Raw genomic sequence first — 26,522 nt, 5'->3', positions numbered from 1 at the left:
TCTGGTAACTTTGTCCTCCTGCTTGGGATAAAACGTTATCTTTAATTTCTCCTGTCAGCCACAGAGAGACTGTTTTCCTGCTGCATCTTATTTAATACATTTTCTCTTACAAATCAATGTCAGTGCTGCCTGAGCATTGTCTACATTTTAATGCAGTCTTCCCAATTACCCAAAGCCAACTCACCTCTTGTAATGCCATAGTTCAAGACTGTTTCAGGTTGAACTAACTCGATACAGAATTCTATTTTACTTAAGTTCACTCTTCCTTAAGGTCCCTTTCTATAAAGATTAATGAACATGTTCTTCTTGATCAGTACAAGAACAAAAGGCCTTTTCCTTGGTTGACTACTGAACATATTAACCTATAAAATATACATTCACGCAGACATATTCCTTACTATTCATTGCCCTTTACCACCATCTTTCAACCAACACTACACATCTTCTTCTCTCCATCCCTCCCTTAATGACTTAAGATTTAATTTATTTCTGAATTGCTTCAGCCTTGATGAAAATATACCAACCTGAAACATTAACTTCCCCACCCCACACACACAGATGCTGTCTGATCAACTGAACATTTTATGTTTTTTTTTTAAACGTTAAGTAGATTTAAAAGCAAAGGTTTTGAGGAAATATTTCATAATCTTCAGTAACACACCGAGAAGTAGCCCTTCGAAGAATGCTAAGAAAGTTAAGAATGATATCAAATTGAAAGAAAATGTACATGTTGTTGTGAGGGTTAGAGGCTGATCAGAAAATCGAGAGCATTTCAAAAATGATGCAAGGATGCTGAATGAAGTGGTAGGAGAAAATAAATTATGTTAGCAAGCCTGCACTGATGAAGGATCTTTGCCTTGTAATGTTAAATATAAAGAAAGGCAATAAGGACTCCTGCAAGTATATCAATCGAATCAAATTCAAGTTTAATTATCATTCGACCATACACGAATACAGCATTCCTCCGGGGCCAAGACACAAAACACAAGCAGCACAAAGCACACGCACACACAGTCCCTGAGTGGCATATCCCGTAAATTGATGGTGCAATCCGTAAACACAATGCAATCTAGCTCGTCTTTTCTCCGATTGAACACTGGAGGGCAGCACTGAAGGAAGAGGCCAGCCCCCAAAAAGCATGGATGCCTTGCTGCACTGCCTCCAGTGTTCCCTCTTCTGGACTGCAGCAGCAGGCAAGCCCACGGCTTGAGGGCTGGGCTTTGGTACAATCGAGGCCATGCAGCTCCCGTGCCATCCATAACACCAGCAAAAGAGGGAAAAAGGTCTGCCGCATCTTACAATATCAATGTCCAACAGGGTCTTGCGATCACAAGAAAAATGCCCAAAACAATCACCCACAGTTACACTGCATGCCACCTTCGCGCACCAACTCCGATGCCTTCCGTAGCAGGCAGCAACATGGTCTGCACTAAGTCTAGCTCCTCTGCCAACAAGTAGCTCACTGATGGGGTAGACCTACAGTACCTGAAGTTCTTGGATCCCAGTATCGTCTTGTGATCATAAAAAGGACATTTAAAAAAGGAAAAAAAAAACCTTTTGTTGGACCCCAAGAGGCTGCTTACAATCAAGTGCTCTGCCATCTCACCAAAAGTAAGTTGAAAAGGAAGAGAATAAATGTAGGACCATTAAAGGTGAGATGTTCTCTGGGAATGGTTGAGAAGAGCTAAGGAAATGACAATTATGTATTCAGGGCACAAAGCACGAGTAGGAAATCTGGGGAGGGGTGGTAAAAGGGAGGTAGGGGCTTCATCACAATGACTAGAGGCAAAGTATTAGACAAACTAATGGGAGCAAAAAAGCAAACAAGCCTCCTGGACAAGTTGGCCTACATCCTGTGGTTTTAAAAGTGGCTGACAAATTAGTGGATGCATTGATTGCAATAATCTAATTCCCAAGATTCCAAAAGGATTATAGCAAATTGGAAAATCACATGACAACCCCAATGAAGAAAGATGACAAGAGCAGAAAACAAATGCTGGGGATGGAAGAGTGGGATTAAGCTTGTAACTTTCCCCAAGGGTATCAAAGGTTGCAATGTCAACCTGTACACTAAGTTACTGTAATCTCTCAACGCGAGTAATCTAGAGAAAGAAATTCTGGTTTATCGTCATTCATGTATAAACCTCCACGATGGACTCTTGTCCAGACAGGTGGATTCACTTCTTACCAATTGCAATCACTGACAGGTTATACTTGTCTATATTTGTGAGACATCAAAGATCACACTGGGGCCTCAGCTGTTTACAGATCGGTATTAATGCTGTAGATGCCATAGGAGGGTGATTCCTGGTAAAAAGGTGCTATAGTGAGAGGAACAAATATGTAAGCCAGGCCTATGAACTCAGGAATTTAAACATACTGAGACTATAAAATTCTGAGATGCTTGACAAGTTAGATGATGCAAAGCTTTCCTTATGGGAGAATCTGTAACTTTTAAAATAACAATCACGAGGATTATTTTCCCTGTGGATCTTGCAAAACAGGGACCTTAGTGTATATTCCATACTGAGAAGGTTGTTTAATCTGTTAGGGAGTTGAGGGTTATGGACTGGAAAGAAGGTCAGATGAGCCCTGATCTTACTGAATGGTACTGCATGTTAGAGGCCTCCTCCTGTTCCTCTCATTTTCAATCTGACCATCACAGTCTCTTCCACCCACATTACAAGAAATGTAAGACAGCTGCATTTATATAACATCTTTCATTAACTCCCTATGTTCAAATCAATGAAAACAGCTCAAATCCACAATTCTCTAAATCTCCATACAGCACACATTGCAATACTCCTGTTCTGCACCAACACCACCCTTGTACGTAGTCAGCAGAGTGATAACATTGTGGATTTTGCCTCCTGTACACAGCCTGCAGGACACGATTCCACTCACCACCCGAGTAGCATCAACCCCCACCTGTGCCCGTCCTGCACACTGCAAATTCTACTCACCACTGTCCCCACCCTGTAGGAAAGGAAGAAGCAGATGTGGATTTATGAAGCAATGCACACAAAATGGTGGAGGAACACAGCAGGCCAGGCAGTGTCTGTGGAAAAGAGTAAACATTCGACGTTCCAGCCGAGACCCTTCATCCCATGGACAAGTCAAACACTTCACTGCCAAAGCAGCAGCGGACATCTCACTGATCACTGCCACTGCCTCTAATACAGCATTAACTTCACTTCCCTACACAGTGTCAAATCTATTTTAACTTCACTCAAGAACACTGCCTCAAATACAGTATTAACTTCACTCATGAATACTGCACCCTACACAGTGCTAATCCTACTCTTACTAACACCTCATGTGCAGTGGTTGCTACCTCCCCGTACTGCCTCTTATTCAGTGACAATCCCACTTCTTTTCTTCTACGTCAATTCCAACCCAGCAATACTGCCGTCTCCTGTCTGGTACTAACCACATTCACCATGAAACCACCCCTGTACTGTACTTGTTCCACTCAACAACACAAAAATTCTACTCGAGAGTAAGGGGAACAACACCACCTAAAGGTTCTCCTCCATCCCTGCTCCTTCAGGGTTTAAATCTTGAACCACCTCCCCACTGTGGGAGCACCTTCACCAGAACCTTCAAGCTCGCCACCACCTTCGAGGCCAAAAACTGCTGACCTCATCAGCCACAGAAAATCCCAAAAGTCAATAAATATTAAAAAAGCACTTACACTCTCTTGCATCGTGCTGATGTTACTCACCAGTAACACTTGCTCCTGTACATCCCCTCTACCCCCAGTTGCCATAACAACCATCTCTGCCTGTATACACTCAGTACAACAGTAATACCATTGGATTGAAGATTACTGTCAATAATTTCTTTAGATTATTGAACCATGAAAAGTAAGCGAATGATTAACTGTGATTAAACACTGTTATTTATTACAAAATATAAGTGTTATCCTTAGGCCAGGGGACCCTGAATCAGTCAATGCACTGAAAGCTCTACCTGTCACTCTCTTGCCACGCTTCACTGCTCTTTTCCTTTTGAAGAGCCAGGTCTTCCAAGAAGCTCTTGTCCATTCCCTCATCAGGGACAAAGTCATCAACGCTGTGCGTCTTCACTTCTTCAGGGGATACCGGGACTACTGCATCTGAACAAGGGGAGAGAATTTTGGCAAGAAATATGAGAGGCAACCTTTTCGGAACTGAGGACTATTGCCAAGGGAGACAAGTGGAAAGAAATAGCATTGGATGTGACAAAAGAAAATGGGGCTCAGGGAAGGAATATATAGACAACGATCAAGGGAGGAAAAAACAAATGAAAAATGTTCACAAGCTATTTGTTAGTAAAATACTGGTAGAGGGAGAGAGGGAAGATGAGGGAGAAGCAGCTAGTAAAGGTCTGTGGGTATGCACTGATGCAGTGAAGGAACACAACAACAGATGAAAACTACTTTGAAGAGGGCACCATGAGGATGAATAGATTGTAAAGTGGGCTCCAGAGGGACAGGAATGGCTGTATGGCAGAAAAACGCGAGTTCTGGAACAGGGATCAGCAGAGACACCAAAATGTGACCATCCTGAGCCTTAAAATTATTTGGATCAGGCAAAATCTGAAAGATCATCCAGCAGATACTCAATTAGGTTTCTCTTTCCCCAGATACTGCCCATAAAATTACACCAAAAACCAACCAGGCTTACTGAAAAAGCATTTCTTTTGTTTTTCAAATTTACAGCGTCTGGAGGATTTTACTCTAAGATTATTCCGATAAATTGGGTGGAGATTTAACTGTTAACTGGCAGAAAATGGAAAACTATTCAGTAGGCCTGGCTGTTTTATCTGGTAATTTCAACACATTAAACAAGGAATGAGGTACTATTCCTTGTTATTACACAACTTTCCTACCTGTCTAAAGACAGAACAGGGGAAAATACCCATCTACCCATCTTGAGTTTGTTTCCTATCCTAGTACGCCCATATTTATATTCAATCTAAAGCACTGTGCAGAAGTCTTAGGCACATTATATAGAATCAGATTCATTATCACCAGCAGTTCAATGCAATATATAATATAGAAGAAATAAATAAATAAGTAAATCAATTACAGTATACGTATACTGAATAAATTAAAAATCAAGCAAAAAACAGAAATAATACATTAAAAAAGTGAGGTAGTGTTCACAGGTTCAATGTCCATTTAGGAATCAGATGGCAGAGGGGAAGAAGCTGTTCCTGAATCACTGAGTGTGTGCCTTCAGGCTTCTGTACCTCCTTCCTGATGGTAACAGTGAGAAAAGGGCTTGCCCTGGGTGCTGGAGGTCCTTAACAATGGACGCTGCCTTTCTGACACACCACTCCTTGAAGATGTCCTGGGTACTTAGTCTATCTAGTACCTAAGATGGAGCTGACTAAATTTATGACCCTCTGCAGCTTCTTTCAGTCCTGTGCAGTAGCATCATATCCCTCCCCCCACCATACCAGACAGTAATGCAGCCTGTCAGAATGCTCTCCACGGTACATCTAGATAAATTTTTGGGTGTTTCTGTTGACATACTAAATCTCTTCAAACTCCTAATATAGACACTGTCTTGCCTTCTTTGTAGCTGCATCGGTATGTTAGGACCAGGTTAGGTCCTCAGAGATCTTTACACCCAGGAACTTGAAACTGCTCACTCTCTAATGTGCTCAAGACTTCTGCATAGTACTGCATTTGTCAATGTGGAGGGGAGAGAAAATCTGTATATCTGGCGGAAGCAAAGGATGTTGGGGATGGCGAGGCTGAAGCACCGCAGGCGGGGTGTAAGACAGGTGGCAGAGGAGTGCCAGGGTGGGGAGTGGCATGGGTACAGACACACCCAGCCCTGAGGCACCAGGCAAGGTTATGTGATTCCAAACATTTGGTTGATGGATCATTACAGAATGTTTCCTTGGTCCTTCTCACTCCTTCCCCTCTCCCTTCCCCCTTTCCCAGCTTTGATTCCCCTCTTCCTGCCCCCTTCCCATTCTCAGTCCACAATAGAGACCCACATCAGAGTCAGGTTTATCATCATTCATATGTCATGAAATTTGTTTGTGTTTGTGGCAGTATTTCAGTGCAATACATAAAATTATTACAGTACTGTACAAAAATATTAGGCACCCTAGCTATGTATACATGCCTAAGTACTGTACCTGTCCATGGTGCACTTCTCATGATTTCCCAACAGAATTCTAGCTATTCCCCAGCACCACTGACCATGGAGAGGTCTTGACCAGCGGAAGCCACTGTGAAAGCTTGTTGTTTGCTTTGCCCCTAAATTCCCCAGCACTGATTAATGCCCTGCCCCTCAGTGCCTCTGCTCCCGAACCTTTAAGGAGGGGTTTTTCTCCATCCATCCTCAAGTACCCACTGATTTCCTGGAATGGCTTCAGTCCTTACCAGGCTTAATGGCCGGAGCCTCAGGTGCGAAGGAGGATCCAAAGAGTCTGGAGATGAAGCTGCGTTTCTGAGCCATGGGCGCAGCCAGGGTACTGGAGGGAGGAGAGGGGGAAGGGGCGCTGACTGGCACAGGTGGCATTTCGGTGCATTGCTCAGCACTAGGGGACACTGAAGGAGGGGGAGGGGACATTGATGGAGTGGGTGGTGCTTGGATTGGAGGCTGAGGAGTCCCTGGGCTGGAGTTGGTCGTGGAAGCCGAGCTCGGTGGTACCACTGGAGACTGGGACCCCGATGATGGGCTTTGCTCATTGGCTGCGACAGGAGAATGGAAGTTCCGATTCTTGTTATCCATCAGCTCAAGAAATCTGCAGAACAAAAAAGGGAAACAGAAGATACTGGTTACACTGCATCTGTGGATTCATGGACCAACTGGAAAAGCAAAACTCTTCTCAGGACATTCCACGTTCGACCTAGTTCACCCATGTTACAGCATCTCCAGAATCCATACAAACAAAATTAACGCTAAAGTACAAAGCCTTTCTTATTGACTGAACAGTCAATGTTTCACACATTGACAGGCCACACATTAAAGCAGGCTCACCCTGCTGGCTTTAAATATGAATTTGTTCATGATGAACAGTTGGAACATGTGGTCATTTAAGAAAAAGTAAGCTTGGACTATGTTTATAAAGCAGGAGATGCTGGGAGAATAAATCATGCTGCAGGATTAGTAAAGGTGGGAGTTTTATGTGAGGCATGGATTTGTCACTTTATAACAATTTGTGACTCTCATCATCTGCTTCAGATTTGAAGGGTGCAATGTTTACCTTGATAGCTTTTTGTTCATTGTCAAACAGCCTTTTTTAAAAAAAAAAGTGTTCTCAACCTTCAGTCAGAAGGCTGGGAGTTCAGCCTGCCCTCCAGAGGAGCATACCGACCTGAGAGACACCTTATCTGTCGGGTGGAGGGAAGAGCTGTGCCAGATGGAGGGAATCTCACAACTGAGCATTGAACACTGCAGAGATTTTTTTGTGATTCTACAGAAGTTTAAAGATCTGTGCCAAGGCTACATCCTTGTTTAGACATAACTTTGCGAAGTTTATCAATTGTAGCATTTCTTAACTTCCTTCCAATTAGTTTTCCATTTTGGATTCACTTTCCTCCTTCCAGTAACAGCCGTCTCTGCTCCAGACCATATTACTCAGGTATCCAAATACATTTCAAAGGAACAGGGCAATTTGGAACGGAGGGTGGGTCTAGATGTGGTTTGCATCACCTTCTTACCTCATCCACTCCCGCTCAGCCTCACCTGCCTTCGTTTATTTATTTATCCAGCAATACAGCAAATAAAGGGAACTGGCACTTCCTGCCCTTCGAGCCGCAATACCCCAGCAACCCTGATTAGCCCTAATCTAATCACAGGACAATTTACAATGACCAATTAACCAACCTTTGAAATGTGGGAGGAAACTGGAACAGCCTGGAAAAATCCACGCATTTCACTGGAAGGATGTACAAAGACTCTTTACAAAACAGTGCCAGAATTGAACTTCGAACTCTGGAATGCCCCAAGCTGTAATAGTGTCACGCTAACTGCTACACTAAACAGCATCTGTAAAGGGAAATGGAGGAGAGGTGGCCGGTATAAAGAGACAAGGAGCCAGGAAGTTGATGCAGGGGAGGAGGAGAGTGGATGGTGGGGGGAAGAAATGGCGATGTGGGATTGGGTGTGTGTAGAACTGGATTGATGAGGAGAGAAATGGACAGAGGAGGTGTGGACCATCTGAAATAAGAGACTACAATGTTTGTGCCAATGGTTTGCAGACTACCCATGTGGAACATGAGATGCTGTGCATCTTGCTTGTATTTGGCTCCCTCTGGCTGTGAATGAGGCCAAGGACTGACTGATTGGTGGGGTAACGCAGAGGGGAGTTAAATGACTGGTAACCGGGAGCTCCAGATGGCCATGGCAGATGGAGCACAGGCACACAGCAAAGCAGTGTCTAATTCTGCCCTTTGTCTCATTGATGTCTCTCCTCGGTCTTCTCTGAGGCAAAACGAACCTGGGTAGTCTACAATCCAAAGGCATCATTGAATTCTACAATTTCAGATACCCCGCACCTTTTCTGTCTCATTCTCTCTCCAGTTATCCTACAGCCATCCATTATCCAGCTTCTTTCCCATTCTCCATCCACTCCATTTTCCCATCACACACTCTCTCTCCTCACTGGGTCCCCTCCACCTCACTGTTCCCATCTGCCCACTCCTACTCTAATTGGATCCATGCTCCAACTTCCTTTCCTATTGGACACCATCATCTGCAGCCCTCTATTGCCTCCACTTCACCTCTAAGCCTCCGTCCCCATCCTCACCCTTCCCCCCCCCCCCACACCTGACCATCTGCCACTCATCCCTCCTCAGCTGGATCCACCAGCTCTTGCTCCACCTCAGTGCACTGGTTACCTCCCATCCAATCTTACAGCTCAGACTAAAGGTCTCAACCAGAACCGTCGACTATTCAGAACCATCCACGATTGTTGACTGACCCACTGAGTTCCTCCACCAGTTTGTTTTTGCAGCAGATTCCAGCATCCACAACCTCCTGCATCTGAATATGATGCACCTTGCCAAAAGTTTGTTAAAAACTCAAACAAGCCACACTCTGGGCATCCTTGCCAGCAAAGTCAACAAAGTTGGTCAGGAGGTATTTGACTCAAGGACACACTATCTGTTCTTATGACTAACAGTTGTCAACAGTACAAGTCTAACAAAGGTGCCCAGTGGCAGACAGGCCTGTTACATTGAGTAAGACTTGTCATGGGAGGGTTTGTTCCATACTACTGAAAGGGAAAGGCAGAGCCAATTGTGTACAACTCCACAGAGGTAATTAAAATGTTACCATCAGCCATTTGCTCTCCCACCCCCACCCCGCTGCTTGTCCCAACCCCAATCCTTCTCCTCCCTTCACTTCCCCTAGCTCTGGTCTCTCCCCAGCCTTTTCCTCATTATCCCTTCTCCTCCACCACTTCTCTCTCCCCATCCTGATGAGGAGGCAGGTGGCATTGCCCATTTCTCTTCAAACAGCTGCTGACCTGATGACGATAAATTTGTTTGAAACAAATAAAACATCAGCATTTGGAAATGCAAAACAAGAATCGGGAACTACTACTGCAAGTCAAGAGCTTCTCTACAACACCTGGAGTAATGAGTTGGTTTTGGTCTCCTTATTCAAGGACACAGCTCAGAAAAATATGTTTTACTTGTTTGATTATTGAAATGAAAAAAAAGGTGATCTTTACGGGGAAGCAAAGAATACATTTGAGTTCAGAAGAATGAAAGGTAATGTTATTGAAACGTGGTATTGAGGGATTTTGACCATTTATTACATTGAGACATATTCCAACTTGAGGGAAAATCAGAGACAGGCATGTGGCCCATCATATCTGTGCCGATCAAGTTCCTATCTATATTGATCCCATTTACCAGCACTTAATTTAGAACATACTCTGCCCTGGCGATTAAAGTACTTGTTCAGATGCTTCTCAAATAAGAGTCACTGCCTCCATCGCCCACTTAGGCATATATTCCAGATCATAACCACCCGATGGGACAAAAAAATTCTTCCTTAGATCCCCTCCAAATCTCTTATTCCTCTAGTCTTACGCATCACTAACATAGCAAAAAGTTTCCTACCCTATATATATCTCTAAGTTTTGTATACTCTTACCCTTAGCCTTCTCCAAACTTATGAAAACACACTTACCCTATCCACTCTCTCAAGTGAAACCTTTCAACCCAGGCAACATCCTGGTGAACCTCTGCTGCTTCCTCGCCAGTGCAACCGTGCCCTTCCTATTGAGCAACCACTGATGTTTTACAAAGTTACACCAAGACCTCTTATATTCTACGCCTAGACTATAGAAAGCAAGCATTCTCAATGCCTTCTTCATTACTCTATCCATGCTGCCAACTTCAGGCACCTCTGGACCAGTACACCAAGATCCCTTTGTTCCCCAAGGATCTCATGGCACATATCCTGACCTTATTTGACAATATGCAATGCTTCACACTTACCAGGATTAAATACCACCTGCAATTGCTCTGCCTAACTTAAAGGTGATCAAATCATCCTATAAACTAATTCTATTTCTCCCAGTATCAACAATACCAGCAGCTTTCAAATCAATTGCAAACTTACGATTCAAAATCTGGAATAAAGGGAAATCATTTCAGAATAGTGCACCACCAGAAATGAGGAGGAATTTCTTTTCTCATCAGTCTGGGAATCTTTGGAATTCTCATCACCAGAGATGTGAAGGCTGAGACATCTGAATATATTCGTGGAGACTGGAGAGAAGGGTTAAGATTGATCATGTAGTAGGTTAAAAATTCGGTACAATATTGTGGGCCGAAGAGCTTGTACTTTGCCGGAATGTTCTATGTACTCCACCCATTTTTGTTGCTCAACCAATACAAAACTGTACCTTCCTGAGCAATCCAGTGCAGAGCCTTGAAACACAACAACCTAACACAGAGTAATAACTTTCAAGCTCATCTTTAACGTTCACAAACCTCTGCAAATTCTTCCACTCAAGTTCAGGCTATACAAAGTTCAGTTTACTCATGGGTGACAGAAGATGCTGAAGACCTTTTTGTTTGGGGCAAGGGGGGAGAGCAAAAATTTAAAATCCTCGACCTCAGTATCAAACTCTTTATGCTTTTAAACAATCTCTTCTCTTCAATGTCTCTTTGACTTCTATCTGGTCCAAAACCCTTCACCTCTCTGATTTTGGCCTCTTCACCTAACCAGATGCAAAGTCTTCAGCTGTCCATGTCTTTCTCGAAAATGCCTTCGTCTCCATACTTCATGCTCCTTCTTCAACCCAAATTCAGACCATGACTGTCCATTACTTTCAACTTTTTGCCTTGCTGATCTTCATTCCCCTTCATATCTGTGTCAGGTATCTTTGAGGTTTCTCTGCTTCAACATTAGGGTCAATAATTTCCAGTGGCTTTAACAGGCTGATCTCTAGCACTCTACAAATTCCACAGAGACTCCAGCAACCTGAGGACAGCTTCAGGAAAGTCTGTTGTAAGCCTATGACCTCTGCCCTCAGGGTCACCGATTATCACCTGGGTCATGAGACAGATGCATTTCCTAACAGACACAAACTTTAAACACAGAAAACCTACAGCACAATACAGGCCCTTTGACCAAACATGTCCCTACCTTAGAAATTACTAGGCTTACCTGTAGCCCCCTATTTTACTAAGCTCCATGTACCTATCTAAAAGCCTCTTAAAAGACCCTATTGTATCTGCCTCCACCACCGTTGCCAGCAGCCCATCCCACGCACTCACCACTCTCTGCGTAAAAAACTTACCCCTGACATCTCCTCTGTACCTACTCCCCAGCACCTTAAACCTGTGTCCTCTTGTGACAACCATTTTAGCCCTGGAAAAAAGCCTCTGACTATCCACATGATCAATGTCTCTCATCATCTTATACAAACGTTTGTACATCTCTATCAGGTCACCTCTCATTCTCCTTTGCTCCAAGGAAAAAAGGCCGAGTGCACGCAACCTATTCTCTTAAGGCATGCTCCCCTATCCAGGCAACATCCTTGTAAATCTCCTCTGCATCCTCTATATGCTTCCACATCCTTCCTGCAGTGAAGCGACCAGAACTGAGCACAGTACTTCAAGTGGGGTCTGACCAGGGTCCTATATAGCTGCAACATTACCGCTCAGCTCCTAAATTCAATTCCACAATTGACAAAGGCCAATACACGGTACACCTTCGTAACCACAGAATCAACTTGCGCAGCTGCTTTGAGCGTCCTATGGACTCGGACATCAAGATCCCTCTGATCCTCCACAATGCCAAGAGTCTTACCGTTAATACTATATTAAGGAAGGAACTTACTGACTCCTATCAAAATAAAGGAAATTAGATCAAAATTCTATTCCCAAAACAAGGCTTCAAACAGAACAGCAAAATTCAGTTCTGAGCATACTCCTTTTGCAAAAATGTTCAGTGATCCAAATAATTTGCTGAAACAATAAACAGACGTCTGATGATTCCACCCACCTGATCAATCACATAACTGACGACGAGGTAGAATTACAATGCAGCATGTGATGGGGACTGCCAGTCCAAATTCCTAATTAAAATCCCGGCCTGTCTCCTTATAAGATAAACAAGTGGGAGGTGTGCTATGGTTCAAAACTCTGCAGGGGTAAGCCACAAGCTACAATCAGCTTGCGTTGAGAAGCTGTGTTTCCAACGCTGTAACTGTCTCTGTTGCTGCAAGGTGGTCAGCGAACGGAAAAATGATCTCTTAGGCAGCCACTCATCTAACATCACAATAGCTTTAAATAAATTAATTAAGAGCCCAGGCACTGCAGATTTAATATCAGGGACACAAGTCTTCTCTTACAGAAGATAACTGATCTATAACTATTTGTGCCTTTCAGCCAAGGATTGCAAAGCTGTTTTCACGTATCACAACTGACTGCCAGTCACAGTTTTGTGAAGCCATAAAAGTAGATATCAAAGTTTCGAAACGTCCATTTGGCATTTCTCCACTTACAGCACATTAGAGTAGACCATCAACTTAAACTTCTTCCCAGAACCGTTCTACCATTATGCCTCCAAACTGACCATCCCTGATTCACCAGATATCATGGACCATTCTCCTTGATTATTTCCTACGCTCATTGGGACACCCTGGTGTTATTAAATTCTCACAGCATATCCGAGGAAAATATCGGATGAAGCACCCATTAAAGTGTGTGCAAGGCAGTTGGGGGACTGAGTGATATAACCCAGTCACTACATACAGAGGGTGGGGACTATCCATCGTAGCATCGTACGCAGTACTGGCGATGCAGCTGAGCCAAGGACCAATGAGGGTGAGCTTGCTGGTTGGTTTACTCCAGCTCTGGTACATCCTGGTATCAGATTTTAATTGTATGACGTGCGTTCAAGATAGTGCCAGCGAACAACGCTATCACTGGTGACGTCCTGAAGACAGTCCACAAAACTACTTCTTTCAAATAGGATTCTACTGCAATTAGAACCTGTGATTTACATTTTGATGGTGTGTTTTTGGGTCGATTGAGCAATTTGGCTCAGAGGAAATTCAGTGAGGTTGACAGCAGAGCGAGGGGTCTGGTGGCCTGGACATGGAGAAAGATCCCATGATCAACTCCAACTCTCCGATTAAGGCATCCAGCAAGGTTGAAGTTGACGAAGACGAGAGCAGAGTGCGGGTATGTTCTCCCACTATTTATCATCCCAAATGCAACACCTCACACTTGTCTGCATTAAATTCCTTCTGCCATTTGCCAGCACATTTTTCCAGCTGGTCCAGATCCCGCTGCAAGCTTTGACAGCTTTCCTCACAGTCCACTTTGCCCCCAATCTTGGTGTCATCTGCAAATCTGATCCAGTTTACCACATTATTATCCAGATCATTGATGTAGATGACAAACAACAACAGACCCAGCACCAATTCCTGTAGCACAGCACTAGCCACTGGCCTCCAGTCACAAAGGCAACCATCTACTACTTCTCTCTGGCTTCTCCTGCTAAGCCAATGTGAATCCAATTTACTTCCTCATCCTGAATGCCAAGCAACTGAACCTTCTTGACCATGTCCATGTAGACAATATCCACTGCCTTTCCTTAATCAACTTTTCTGATTTCTAAGATTAGTTAGAGACAATCTACCATACAGAAAGCTATGTTGACTATCCCTGATCAGATCCTGTTTATTTAAATGCTTATATATCCTGTCCTTAGAATACCTAACAATAATTTACCCATTACTGACATCAGGCTCACTAGCCTATAATTCCCTGGCTTATTCTTGGAGCTTTTTTTTTGTAGAACAGAACTACATTAGCTCTTCTCTAATCCCATGACACCTTACTACAAAGTCTAAGGCGACACGATGTCATGCTCCGGGGATATAACTATGCTAATTTATCTCAAGTCAGCAAGCACCTCCTCTTCTGTAATCTGGCTATGGTCCACGACCCCACTACAGTTTTGTGTTAGTTCTATGGATTCTGTGTCCATCTCCTGAGTAAATTCAGAGGCAAAAAAATCTATTCAAGATTTCCCTCATCTCTTTCAGCTCCATGCATAGATGACTACTAATTTTTAAGTGGACCAATTTTGTCCTTTGCTATTCTTTTGCTCTAACTGTATCTGTAGAAGCCCTTAAGATTCCCCTTCCCCTTGTCTGCTACAGCAACCTCATTTCTTTGTTTAGCCCTCCTGATTTTCCTCTTAGTGCTCTCTTGCATTTCATATGCTCAAGTATAACATTTGTTCCTTGCTGTCTACACCTGCTAGGTAACTTCTTCTTAAAAAAGCCACAATAACCCTCAAAAACCAAGGTTCCCTAAACCTGTTAGCCTTGCCTTTTTCCCCTTAACAGGAACATACAAATTCTGCACTCTTGATATTTCATGTTTCATTTACCAAATTTCCCCTTTTCTGAAAACAACTTATCCCAATCCACAACTTGTAGATCCCTTCTAATGCCCTCAAAATTGGCCTTTCTCCAAATTAAAATCTCAACCTGAGGATCAGTCCTGTCCTTCTCTATAATTATCTTGAAAGTAATGGAATTATGATCACCAGATCCAAAGTGTTCCTCTAAAGATTTATTTTATCACATTGAAAGATTCTGTACAGTGAAATGTGTCATTTGCATTAACAACCTACACACCCAAGGATATGCTAAAGGAAGCCTGCAAGTGGTGCCGCACATTCCTTCACCAACATAGCATGGCCACCATGTTCAAAGCAACAATATAACAATCAGCAACAACAGCAAAATAAGCCTCTTCCTCACCCTCCCACACACACATGCCTTCAACCCCTCAGGGCAGGGTGCCTCCAGGCCTTGGCCCCTGACTTTCAAACTCCCAGACATCAGGACTCCAAATTCTAGTCTCTGATCTGGACTGTAGACTCTACTTTTGCACCTCCACGTCCAGACTCACCAACTTCAGTCTTTGATTTTTCCGTTTTTCTACCCTGGGACTCACTCAGCTCTGGACTTCCACCTTCAGTTTTGCCCTCTGGATTTTGCTGACTTCTGGGCATTGATCCCTGGACTTGCTATTCACAGGTTTGACCTTTGGTCTATCACACACTTCTATCACCTGTCTTGTCTCGTTCCTTGATAGGAGACCTAGTATTGTACGCTCTCTATTTGGGGCTTTTAAATATTAAGGAAATTTCTGGCTCAATGCGAAAGGCCAAATGTTACATTCTTTGTAACCATTACACTGTTTTCTGCATTATTTTTCTTTTTATTACTTTCAGTATTTAAAAATGGAATGACCTGTCTGGAAGGTTTTTCACAGTACCTCTCAGTACATGTGACAATAAAAACCAAGTCCAATTCCAGATGAGAAATCCCACAACACTGGGCTGTGACACCAAAAACATATTGGCAACTTGTCCTCCAACCGCCTAACTGGTTATTTGTCTCTTTAATGTTTTGGCGACCGAACTTCAAATAATTGCTTTCGATCACTGTAAAGATAAGAGGAAAATTTTATTAAGTTTCCTCTTTGATATATGGCATCATTTTCCCTGTACAACTGCAACTAAATTCCTGTTTTAATGCAAGGAGGAAAAGAAAATCCCACACTAAACAACAGAGCTAATTAAAACTGGAATACAGCCACTACCTGCTGACAGAAACAAAGAATGAGCTTATACTTACAGTTCATAATTCTGGTCCTCGGTCTCATGCTGTACAGAGAGTTCTTCCAATGTGGCATCAATATCCAGCTGATTAGTCTCCAACTGCTTCAGCAACGTCTCTCTCTGAAGGAAGAAAAAACCTAGTCAATGTCCAGGAAACGAGACATTCGCTCATCCACATACTGCAATCACCACAAATCATCAGTGATTTCATCTTAAGCAAGATGAAAGCATTAATAGATGCAATCTTTCTCAATTCTAATGAAAGATCTCAGATCTGAAACATTAACTGTTTCTCTTTCCACAGATTTGGCTGGAGCCGCTGAGTTTTTCAAGCATTTTGTTTTTATTTTAGAACTTCTTTCTTCGCACCTTCTGACAGACTGGTAATATGTCACCATTCCCACCTTCTCCCTCCTCTTCTACAAAGTCCCCATCATCTGCAGACTTTTCCCTCCCCACATCCTCAGTTCAGTGAACACAATTTCTACTGCTGTAACCCAACCCCCTCTCCACTGGACTTATGATTCCCTTAATGCTCAAATCCATCAGTCTTGAATGTAATTACCAGCTGCACACCTGCATTTCTCTGGGTCAGAGATATCCATAGGTACGCAACCTTTTGAGTGAAGAAACCTCTCATATCATCCCCCTATCCTTCAACCATGCCCTAATAAAGATCTTCCAGCCAGGAGAAATAGCATTTTAAGGCCAGCACAGATGCCACAGCTCAGTTCCAGAGTTCCAGATCCGATCCAGATCTCAGATGCTGTGTGTGCTGAGTTCTCACATTCTCCCTGTGACAGCAAAGGCTTCCTCCCACTGAAAAACCCCCTAGCGAGTAAAGAGTGGTAGAACCCGGGTGGAGTTGGTGAGAATTGTGAAGAATAAAAAAGGCATTAAAGCAAGATTAGTGTAAAAGTGTAGGCATGGACTCGGGGGTCAAAAGGCCTGATTCTGTGCTGTATTGCTCTATGACTCAATGACAAAAAACAGATAAGTGGATTGCTTCGTCTTGGATTACAATATGCCTCCTGAGAACTGTTGAGAGCTGGATCCCCAGGCAAGTGCAGGGAATTTCACCACACTCCTGCCGTGCCTTGTAGATAGTGAAAAATCTTTGGGACCAGGAATCAAGTCACTCACCACAGGACACCATGTGCTCATAACATTTTCTTAACAAATAGTGCCAACTGGAAATTAATAGTTGGAGTGAGGAGTGTTGCTGAACCTCAACAAAAAGCAACTGGATCTTTTCTTGATGAAAATGGACACTGTCCAGTCACTGCAGCTCGAATATTATTTCCCATTTATGGGTGTCAAACCTGGCTTCATGTGAGTATGATCCCCTTCAGTTCCTTAAGCATTCTTCCTTCTAAATGCCTTCAGATAATGATTTGTCATTCAACGCAAAGGACACCTCCATGAAGTGTGTCAATGTGTACTTTACACAGGGACATGGTTCAATAGGATATTATTATTTGCTGGAAGTAACTTAGAAAATGTGTAGCTCAGGTGGCTGATGGTAGGGTTGAGGTGTTCTCAGATCTTGGCAATCCATTTGCAAACATTTTGTCACCATACAAGGAGACATCATCAGTGCACTGTTTATTTGTGGTGTATCCTCTGAACACCTGGCTTTTATATACTTATCAATCAGCTGATTTTAGCTGGCTGGTGATGTCGTGGCATCAACACCAGACATCAAGGTGAGGTTATTCACAGTTGTAAGAAAAAGTTTGTGATCCTTTGCAATTACATGGTTCTCTGCATTAATTACTCATAAAATGCAGTCTGATCTTAATCTAAGTCACAATAATAGACAAGTACAATCTGCCTAAAATAATAATACAAACATTCATACTTCTTCTCGTCAATACTGAGTACACTATTTAAACAATCACAGTTTAGATTCAAAGAAGTATGGAACCTCTGGGGTAATGCCTTCTACAAAAACTATTCAGGTGTTCCCATCAATGAAATGAGATTGGAGGTGTGGTTTGTAAAGGTGCCCTGCCCTATATAAAAAAGACAAAGTCAGGTTACTGACAGAGCCTGCTGTTCTCAAGAAAGATCTGTTTATGTACACCATGCCTTGATCAAAACAACTTTCAGAGGATCTCAGAATTGTTGAGATGCATGAAGCTGGAAAAGGCTACAAGAACATTTTTAAAGATTTGAGTGTTCATCAGTCCACTGTTAAGAGAAATTGTCTACAAATGGAGGAAACTCAGTACTGTTGCTACTCTCCCTAGGAGTGGGCATCCTGCAAAGATCACACCAAGAGCACAACGTGCAATGCTGAAGGTGGTGAAAAAGAACCCAAGGTTAACAGCAAAAGACCTGCAGAGATCTCTAGAACTTGCTAAAATCTCTGTTCATGTGTCCACTATAAGAAAAACACTAAACAAGAATGGTGTTCCTGGAAGGACACCATGGAGGAAACCGCTGCTCTCCAATTGCTGCACACCTTAAGTTTGCAAAAGACTACAATGCTTCTAGGACAATGTTCTGTGGACAGATGAGACAAAAGTTGAACTTTTTGGCAGAAATGCACATCGCTATGTTTGGAGGAAAAAGGGCACTGCACACCAACACCAAAACCTCATCCCAACTGTGAAGCATGATGGAAGGAGCATCATAGTTTGAGACTGCTTTGCTGCCTCAGGGTCTGGACAACTTGCAATTGCTGAGGGAACAATGAATTCAAAATTCTATCAAGATATTTTACAGGCGAATGTCAGGTTAGCAGTCTATCACCTTAAGTTTAGTAGAAGTTGGATAATGCAACAAGACAATGATCTGAAACAAGAGAGTAAATCAACAACAGAATGGTTTAAAAAGAAGAAAATTCGTGCTCTGGAATGACTAAGTCAGAGTCCAGACCATAACCCAATTGAGATGCTGTGGCACGAACTAAAGAGGGCTGTTTATGCAAGGCATCCCAGAGATATTGAAATGGAAAAGTTGTCTCTGTTGTCTAACAGTTGTCCCCGGAGAAGGAAGGATTCAAAGGGGGGAAAGGGGCCACAGTGGTTGACAAAGTAAGTCAGAGATTGCATAGCATTAAAAAAAAAGTATGACAGAGCTAAGATGAGTGGGAAGACAGATGATTGGGAAATTTTTAAGGAACAACAGAACTTAACTAAAAAGGCAATACGGGGAGAAAAAATGAGGTACGAACGCAAGCTAGCCTGGAATATAAAGGAGGATAGCAAAAGCTTTTTTTTAGGTACGTGAAGAGAAAGAAGATAGTTAAGAACAATGTTGGGCCCTTGAAGAATGAATTGGGTGAAATTGTTATGGGAAACAGAGAAATGGCAGAAGAATTTAATAAGTACTTTAGATCTGTCTTCACTAGGGAAGACACAAGCAATCTCCCAGATATATGGATGGGCCAAGGACATAGGGTAACAGAGGAGGACATAGGGTAACAGAGGAAATGAAACAGATTGACATTAGGAAGGAAACGGTGATGAGTAGACTGATGGGACTGAAGGCTAACAAATCCCTAGGTCCAGATGGTCTGCATCCTAGGGTACTAAAGGAGGTGGCTCTAGAAATTGCGGATGCATTGGTAATCATTTTCCAATGTTCCTTAGATTCAGGATCAGTTCTTGAGGATTGGAGAATGACTAATGTTATCCCACTTTTTAAGAAAGGAGGGAGGGAGAAAACAGAGAACTATCGTCCTGTCAGCCTAACATCAGTAGTGGAGAAGATGCTAGAGTCCATTATTAAAGATGAAATAGTGGCATATCTAGATAGCAGTGATAGGATTGGGCCGAGCCAGCATGGATTTACCAAGGGGAAATCATGCTTGACTAATCTATTGGGAGTTTTTTGAGGATGTAACCAGGAAGTTAGACAAGGGAGATCCAGTGGATGTAGTGTACCTTGATTTTCAGAAGGCATTAGATAAGGTCCCACATAGGAGATTGGTGGGTAAAATCAGAGCTCATGGCATTGGGGGGAAGATATTGACATGGATAGAAAACTGGTTGGCAGATAGAACGCAAAGGGAAGTGGTGAATGGGTGTTTCTCGGAATGGCAGGTGGTGACTAGTGGGGTGCCACAGGGCTCGGTATTGGGACCAAAGCTGTTTATGATTTACATCAACGATTTAGATGAAGGCATTGAGAATAACATCAGCAAGTTTGCTGATGATACTAAGCTAGGTGGCAGTGACATGTGATGAGGATGTTAGGAGAATTCAGGGTGACTTGGATAGGCTGGGTGAGTGGGCAGATACTTGGCAGATTACGTTTAATGTGAATAAGTGTGAGGTTATCCACTTTGGGAATAAGAACAGGAAGGCAGATTATTATCTGAACGGTGTAGAGTTAGGTAAGGGAGAAATACAAAGAGATCTAGGAGTCCTTGTTCATCAGTCACTGAAGGTGAATGAGCAAGTGCAGCAGGCAGTGAAGAAGGCTAATGGAATGTTGGCCTTTATTACAAAGGGAATTGAGTACAAGAGCAAGGAAATTCTTTTGCATTTGTACAGGGCCCTGGTGAGACCACACCTGGAGTATTGTGTACAGTTTTGGTCTCCAGGGTTAAGGAAGGACATCCTGGCTTTAGAGGAAGTGCAGCGTAGATTCACAAGGTTAATTCCTGGGACGTCCGGACTGTCTTACGCAGAGAGGTTAGAGAGACTGGGCTTGTACACGCTGGAATTAAGGAGATTGAGAGGGGATCTGATTGCAACATATAAGATTATTAAGGGATTGGACAAGATAGAGGCAGGAAATATATTTCAGATGCTGGGAGAGTCCAGTACCAGAGGGCATGGTTTAAGAATAAGGGGTAGGTCATTTAGGACAGAGTTAAGGAAAAACTTCTTCTCCCAGAGAGTTGTGGGGGTGTGGAATGCACTGCCTCAGGAGGCAGTGGAGGCCAATTCTCTGGATGCTTTCAAGAAGGAGCTAGATAGGTATCTTATGGATAGGGGAATCAAGGGATATGGGGACAAGGCAGGAGCCAGGTATTGATAGTAGATGATCAGCCATGATCTCAGAATGGCAGTGCAGGCTCGAAGGGCCGAATGGTCTACTTCTGCACCTATTGTCTATGGAGGAATGGTCTAAAGTTCTTCTTCGCCATTGTACAAGTCTGATCAGCAGCTATAGGAAATGTTTGGTAGAGGTTATTGCTGCTTAAGGTGGTTCTACCAGTTATTAAATACAAGGGTTCATATACTTTTTCCAGCCTGGACTGTGAATGATTAAACTACCTGTTCAATAAAGACATGAAAAGTACTATTGTTAGTCTATTATTATGACTTTGATGAAGATCAGACCACATTTCATAACTAATACAGAAAACCACATAATTGCAAAGGGTTCACAAACATATTCTTGCAAATATATATATAAAGAGGAAAAAACAGAAGACAACAAGAATCCATATTGCATGCATCTTCATTCATTGACAAAACAGCCCTTAACATTGTAAAGGTTTTTTTCCTGCAGTTTTTGGGCTTACTAAGACACAGAACACAAAGGAAGAGCTGTTATTAGCCATGGATAATTATTATTGTCCGAAGTACAAAGGTCTGCAGCAGTGTTTATCAGAACTGAAGAACATTATACACAATACAAACGACATATGATACTAAAATTAAAATGGACTCGGTGCTTTTATTGATAGCCTTAGACTGAAAGTCAAACCTTTTATTAACTCTTGCACACCTGACCCACATGATATTTACAGAGACAAAGAATGGGAAAAGGGAATCAGCCAAGCTGGAAGTGGTGTCTGTCGCTCAGCTCTGATGCTCTAAGATAGGTCTGCCTCATGAATGAGCTAACAGCGTGTGGTCAATTCTTCAAAAGATCTGCCATCAAAATCAGTTTCAAAAATCAAGTTCCACCACGTACACAATTTTCAAACCAACTGTTGCCTATTACATATTTTGAAGACGACCATGCACAGATTACAGACTGTCTTGGGAAACTTGAAGGGATGGTATCAAATGCAGGAAGGCTTTGAGATGAGGTTATCCAGTTCCATTTTTTTGAAATCTCCTCCAGTCTTCAACTGAGCTACACACAAAAAAACTCAGTAGGTCGGTCAGCATCTAGGGAGGGGAAATAACCTGTTTATTTATTCTCCGCCACAGATGCTGCCTGACCTGCTCAGATCCTCCAGCATTTTGAGTGTGTCGCTCAAAATTTCTAGAGCCTCTTATGTTTATGATCTCTAACTTAGCTGCTTATATGACATCCTAATTGAGAAGCTCGGCTACAGTACTGAAGGCAAATGTCCCTCACCAGAACCATTACTTTGTCAATGACTTTCCTTCTATTGCACGGTTAGAAGTGGGGATGTTTGCTGATGATTGCACAATGTTCAATCCTATTCACAATTCTTCAGTAAATCAAGCAATTCATGCCTGCACGCAGCAAAACCATGTCATGGGCTGATGTGGCAATCAATAACCACCTCCAGCTGCAGAAAATCTAACCATCTACAGTACGTAAGACCAGTTGCTCTGTGTGTCTCATCCCTCAGCCCCTGACATTCCAGAAAACAATCCAAGTTTGACCAGCTTCTCCTTACAGCTAACATACTCCAATCTACACAACATCCAAGTCAATCTCTGCTGCATCCTCTCCAAAGTCTCCACAGCCTTCCTGTAGTGTGGTGACCAGGACTGCACACCATATTCCAAATATGGCTGAACCAGCTGCAATATGATCTGCCAACTTTTACAATTAAAACTCTATGGCTTTATCAATGAAGGCAAGCATGCTAAATGCCTCCTTTACCACCCTCACATACTGTATTTGCCAATTTCAGGGTTCCATAGACATATATCCAAAGATCCTCATTTGTCTAAACTCCAGCAAGTAAAGCCCAGAGCCATCAAACACTCCTCATACATTAATCCTTTTATTCCCAAAATCGTTCTCGTGAACCTCCTCTGGACTCTCTCCAATGCCAGCACATCTTTTCTGAGATAAGGGACCCAAAACTGCACACAATACTCCAAGTGAGGTCTAACCAATGGTTTATCAAGACTCAGCATCACATCCTTGCTTTCATACTCTAGATCTCTTAAAATGGATGCTAACATTGCATTTGGCTTCCTCACCACTGTCTCACCCTAGGGAAGTCTGCAAGAGGACTCCCGAGTCCCTTTGAACCTCTGATTTTTTAATTTTCCCCCCATTTAGAAAAATAGTCTATGCCCTTATTCCTTCTACCAAAATGCATGGCTATACACCTCTCTACATTATACTCCATTTGCCACTTCTTTGCCTATTCTCCATGTCTCCATCCTTCTGCAGACTCCCTACTTCCTCAACACTACCTGACCCACCACCTACCTTCATATCGTCCACAAATTTGGCCATGAAGTCATCAATTCCTCCATTGAAATCATTGTCATTTAATGTGAAAAGAAGCAGTGCCAATATCAACTCCTGCAAAACACCAGTAGTCACCAGAGGCCAATCAGAAAAGGCCCCTTTTATTAACACTCTTTGCATCCTGCCAATCAGCCGATTTTCTATCCATGCTAATATCTTTTCTGTAATGCCATGGGCTCTAATCCTGTTAAGCAACCTTATGTGCCCCACGCACACTTGCTTCTTTTAAACTCTCTCTCCCACTACGGAATCCAACATCTCCTCAGGAATTGTGGTGTACCGAATGTCCCTCCTTAATATGAGTCCGCAGTTACTAGTCTAGGCTACTACAGCAGCAACTCCCAATCATGTGACCTTTACCACCAGGAAGAAAAGGGGCAGCCCAAGCAAGGACATATCTCAATCACCATAGAATTCTGCTTCCAGCACACTGCTCCCCTTTCATGCCTTCTCCTTCATCCCTCCTGAACTACTCAGTTCTTTCTACACCCAACACACACAAAATGCTGGTGCAACACAGCAGGCCAGGCAGCATCTATGGGAAGAAGTACAGTCGACATTTCGGGCCGAGACCCTTCATTAGGACTGGGAGGGACCCACTCTATTACCGTACTCTTTTCCCCCTCTTACACCCACGCCAGCACGCACCCCCATCACCATACTTTCTCTTGCTCCACCCACCCCAAATGCCCGTCACCCACACTCTTCTGCCTCTGGTTCTCCTCTCCCAAATTATTCCCACTTGCTCTCCCCACCTTCCTCACTTGATTCCATGCACCACCTTCCTTTCCTATTAGAATCAAATAGCTGCAGCTGTTCGTAACCTTTCAGTTTCTGCAGTTTTCACTCGCCCTCCCTCCATCTGCCTATCACCCCTCCTCACCTGAATCCACCTATCATTTGCTAGCTCTTGCTCCACTTCTTTACACCATCTCCCCTCAAGCTTTCAGTCCAGAAGAGGGGTCTCGACCTGAAACGTCAACTGTGCCTTTCCCTCCATGGCTGCTACTTGACCTGGGGACTTCCTCCAGCATCTCCTGCATTGCCCCTGCAAGGTCCCACCATCCAGACTTCATCCTGAAACTCCAACAGTGTGGGAGAACTATCAATGAAAGGGACAGGGGTGGTTCAAGAGGAGATTAATCACCAAGGACAATTAGATATGGGCAATAAACACTAGCTTGCTAGTGCCACCTTAAACAAATTTTCATTTATTTTTAATTTAGAGATAGAGCTAATTTCAGCAGCACACATGCAAGCTGTTGTTGTTGCTTGACTTGGGCTCTTCTGGCACAATTGCCCGAAAAAATCAGATACTTCCTTGAACTCCACCCCCTACCGGTACTGCTGTGTAAAAGCAATCTTTTATCTTCCCTCCCAGTCCTAATGCAGGATATCAATCTGACATATTGACATCTCTTGCCTCAAAAAGATGCTGTCTGACCTGCTGAGTTTCTACATTAGAACATTACAGTACATGCACCCTTTTAACCTACTCTAAGATCAATCTAATCCTTCTCTCCTGCAAGGCTCTCTATTTTTCTATCACTCATGTCTCTTAAATGTCCTTAAGTTCTTCCAACTTCCTCTCTTTTTTAAATTATTTTGCCTGTTTTGTTATCTAAGTTCTCACTCACTAAATGATCACCCATTCACCAGGCAATCTTGTTTACAATTTATCCCTATGGTACACCCTATTGGGATGATTCCTCTCCATCTTCCTTACAGCTTAACAACCTGCTTCCCAACTCAAACCCCAGTTGAGGTTGAAGGGTCTTCAATCCCAAACATTAGTTGTTTCTTCTCTTCCCACAGATGTGACCTGACTTGTTGAGTATTTCAATACTGTTTGTTTTAATTCAGATTTAAAACATCTGCAGACTGCTAATTTCAGCAGCACACATGCAAGCTGCTGTTGTTGCTTGACTTGCGGATTTATTGAAACTCAGAACACCAAAATGGATGTGGCCAACGACAGAATCCTGGACATGACTGTTTAATGGAGCCCATTCAGCAAAGATAGTTTACAGGCCTTAGAAGTTTCTAAACATTTAATTGATTGATGATCAAACCAATCAAACACAGTATTATCTTTTGATATCACGTTCATTTTAATACTGAAGTTCTGCCACTTTACAAAAAGGTATATCAAATAAAAATAACTTGCATTAAAAATAAATCTCTTCCTCCTTTCTCATCTCTCTTCTTGGGGCAACCTATTGCTGATCAGCAAGGGTAAACTCTGTTCTGCCACATTTTCTACCTATTTTCCATCAACTGAGAAGCATGGTTGGAGGGTAAAGAACCAAAATATTTCAAAGGCTGGGATTTTAATGCTTTTAACAATTTTTTTTTAATAATTAAGAAATATGTACAATATAGGTGCCGTCACAGTACAGAGAGAATTAAACTGCAATTGTAATAGAAAATTCAAATCTTGATCCAAGCAACTCACCTGCAATTGAAGAAATGGAATATTGAAAAACTTGTGCAAGTACTTCAACCCAAAACCATTCTTCATTGAAGATTCTGCATATCGAATATACGATGACCTGGGTAACCTAATGAGGAAAGGAAAAGCAACATTAGTTGGAGGAAATAAAGACTGATCAGATTGGTGAATGGGATCCTCAGTGACACCACAGCTAATACTATCAGTTACAGAAGTACACAGAATGAGAATGAGAGTTAGTCCAACTCACCCACGCCATTGTTGCTGCTCTACATGAGCTTGCTTTCAAATTATTTGCCAATATATCTCATTTCCTTCTCACTCAGATTATTATCCATTTTTCCTGCATCCCTTCATGCTACTTGTCTTAACTACCTACATTCTATAAACAAGTTATATAGTGCTACCACACTCTAGGTAAAAAGCTTTCTCCTCAATTTCCTTTATACAACAGTGACTACAAGTCAAAAAATATTTCCTTAGCTGTAGGGAGCTTTGGGGCATCCTGAGATTCTGGAACATGGTTTCAAAATGCAAGTCTTTCTTTCCATCAGATTTGCCCCATCAAAAAGGCA

At 42.7% G+C, this 26,522-nt stretch overlaps 1 protein-coding gene across 5 annotated transcripts in view; it reads right to left on the bottom strand.

Moving 5' to 3' along the window:
* Positions 1-26,522, bottom strand: part of LOC140730978 (rab-like protein 6) — a 106,325-nt gene that overhangs the window by 28,918 nt on the left and 50,885 nt on the right. For all 5 annotated transcript variants that reach the window (XM_073052119.1, XM_073052117.1, XM_073052118.1 and 2 more), the window contains 4 exons: positions 25,951-26,056; positions 16,138-16,241; positions 6,386-6,750; positions 3,973-4,117 (listed from right to left, as the gene is read on the bottom strand). In XM_073052119.1, the coding sequence (XP_072908220.1) occupies positions 3,973-4,117; positions 6,386-6,750; positions 16,138-16,241; positions 25,951-26,056 (720 nt within the window). The remainder of the gene's footprint in view (positions 1-3,972; positions 4,118-6,385; positions 6,751-16,137; positions 16,242-25,950; positions 26,057-26,522) is intronic.

The sequence above is a fragment of the Hemitrygon akajei genome, chromosome 7 (assembly GCF_048418815.1).
Source record: "Hemitrygon akajei chromosome 7, sHemAka1.3, whole genome shotgun sequence".
NCBI lineage: Eukaryota > Metazoa > Chordata > Chondrichthyes > Myliobatiformes > Dasyatidae > Hemitrygon > Hemitrygon akajei.
The sequence above is the reverse complement of the archived record's forward strand: the minus strand, read 5'-3'. Positions and strand labels throughout refer to the sequence as shown.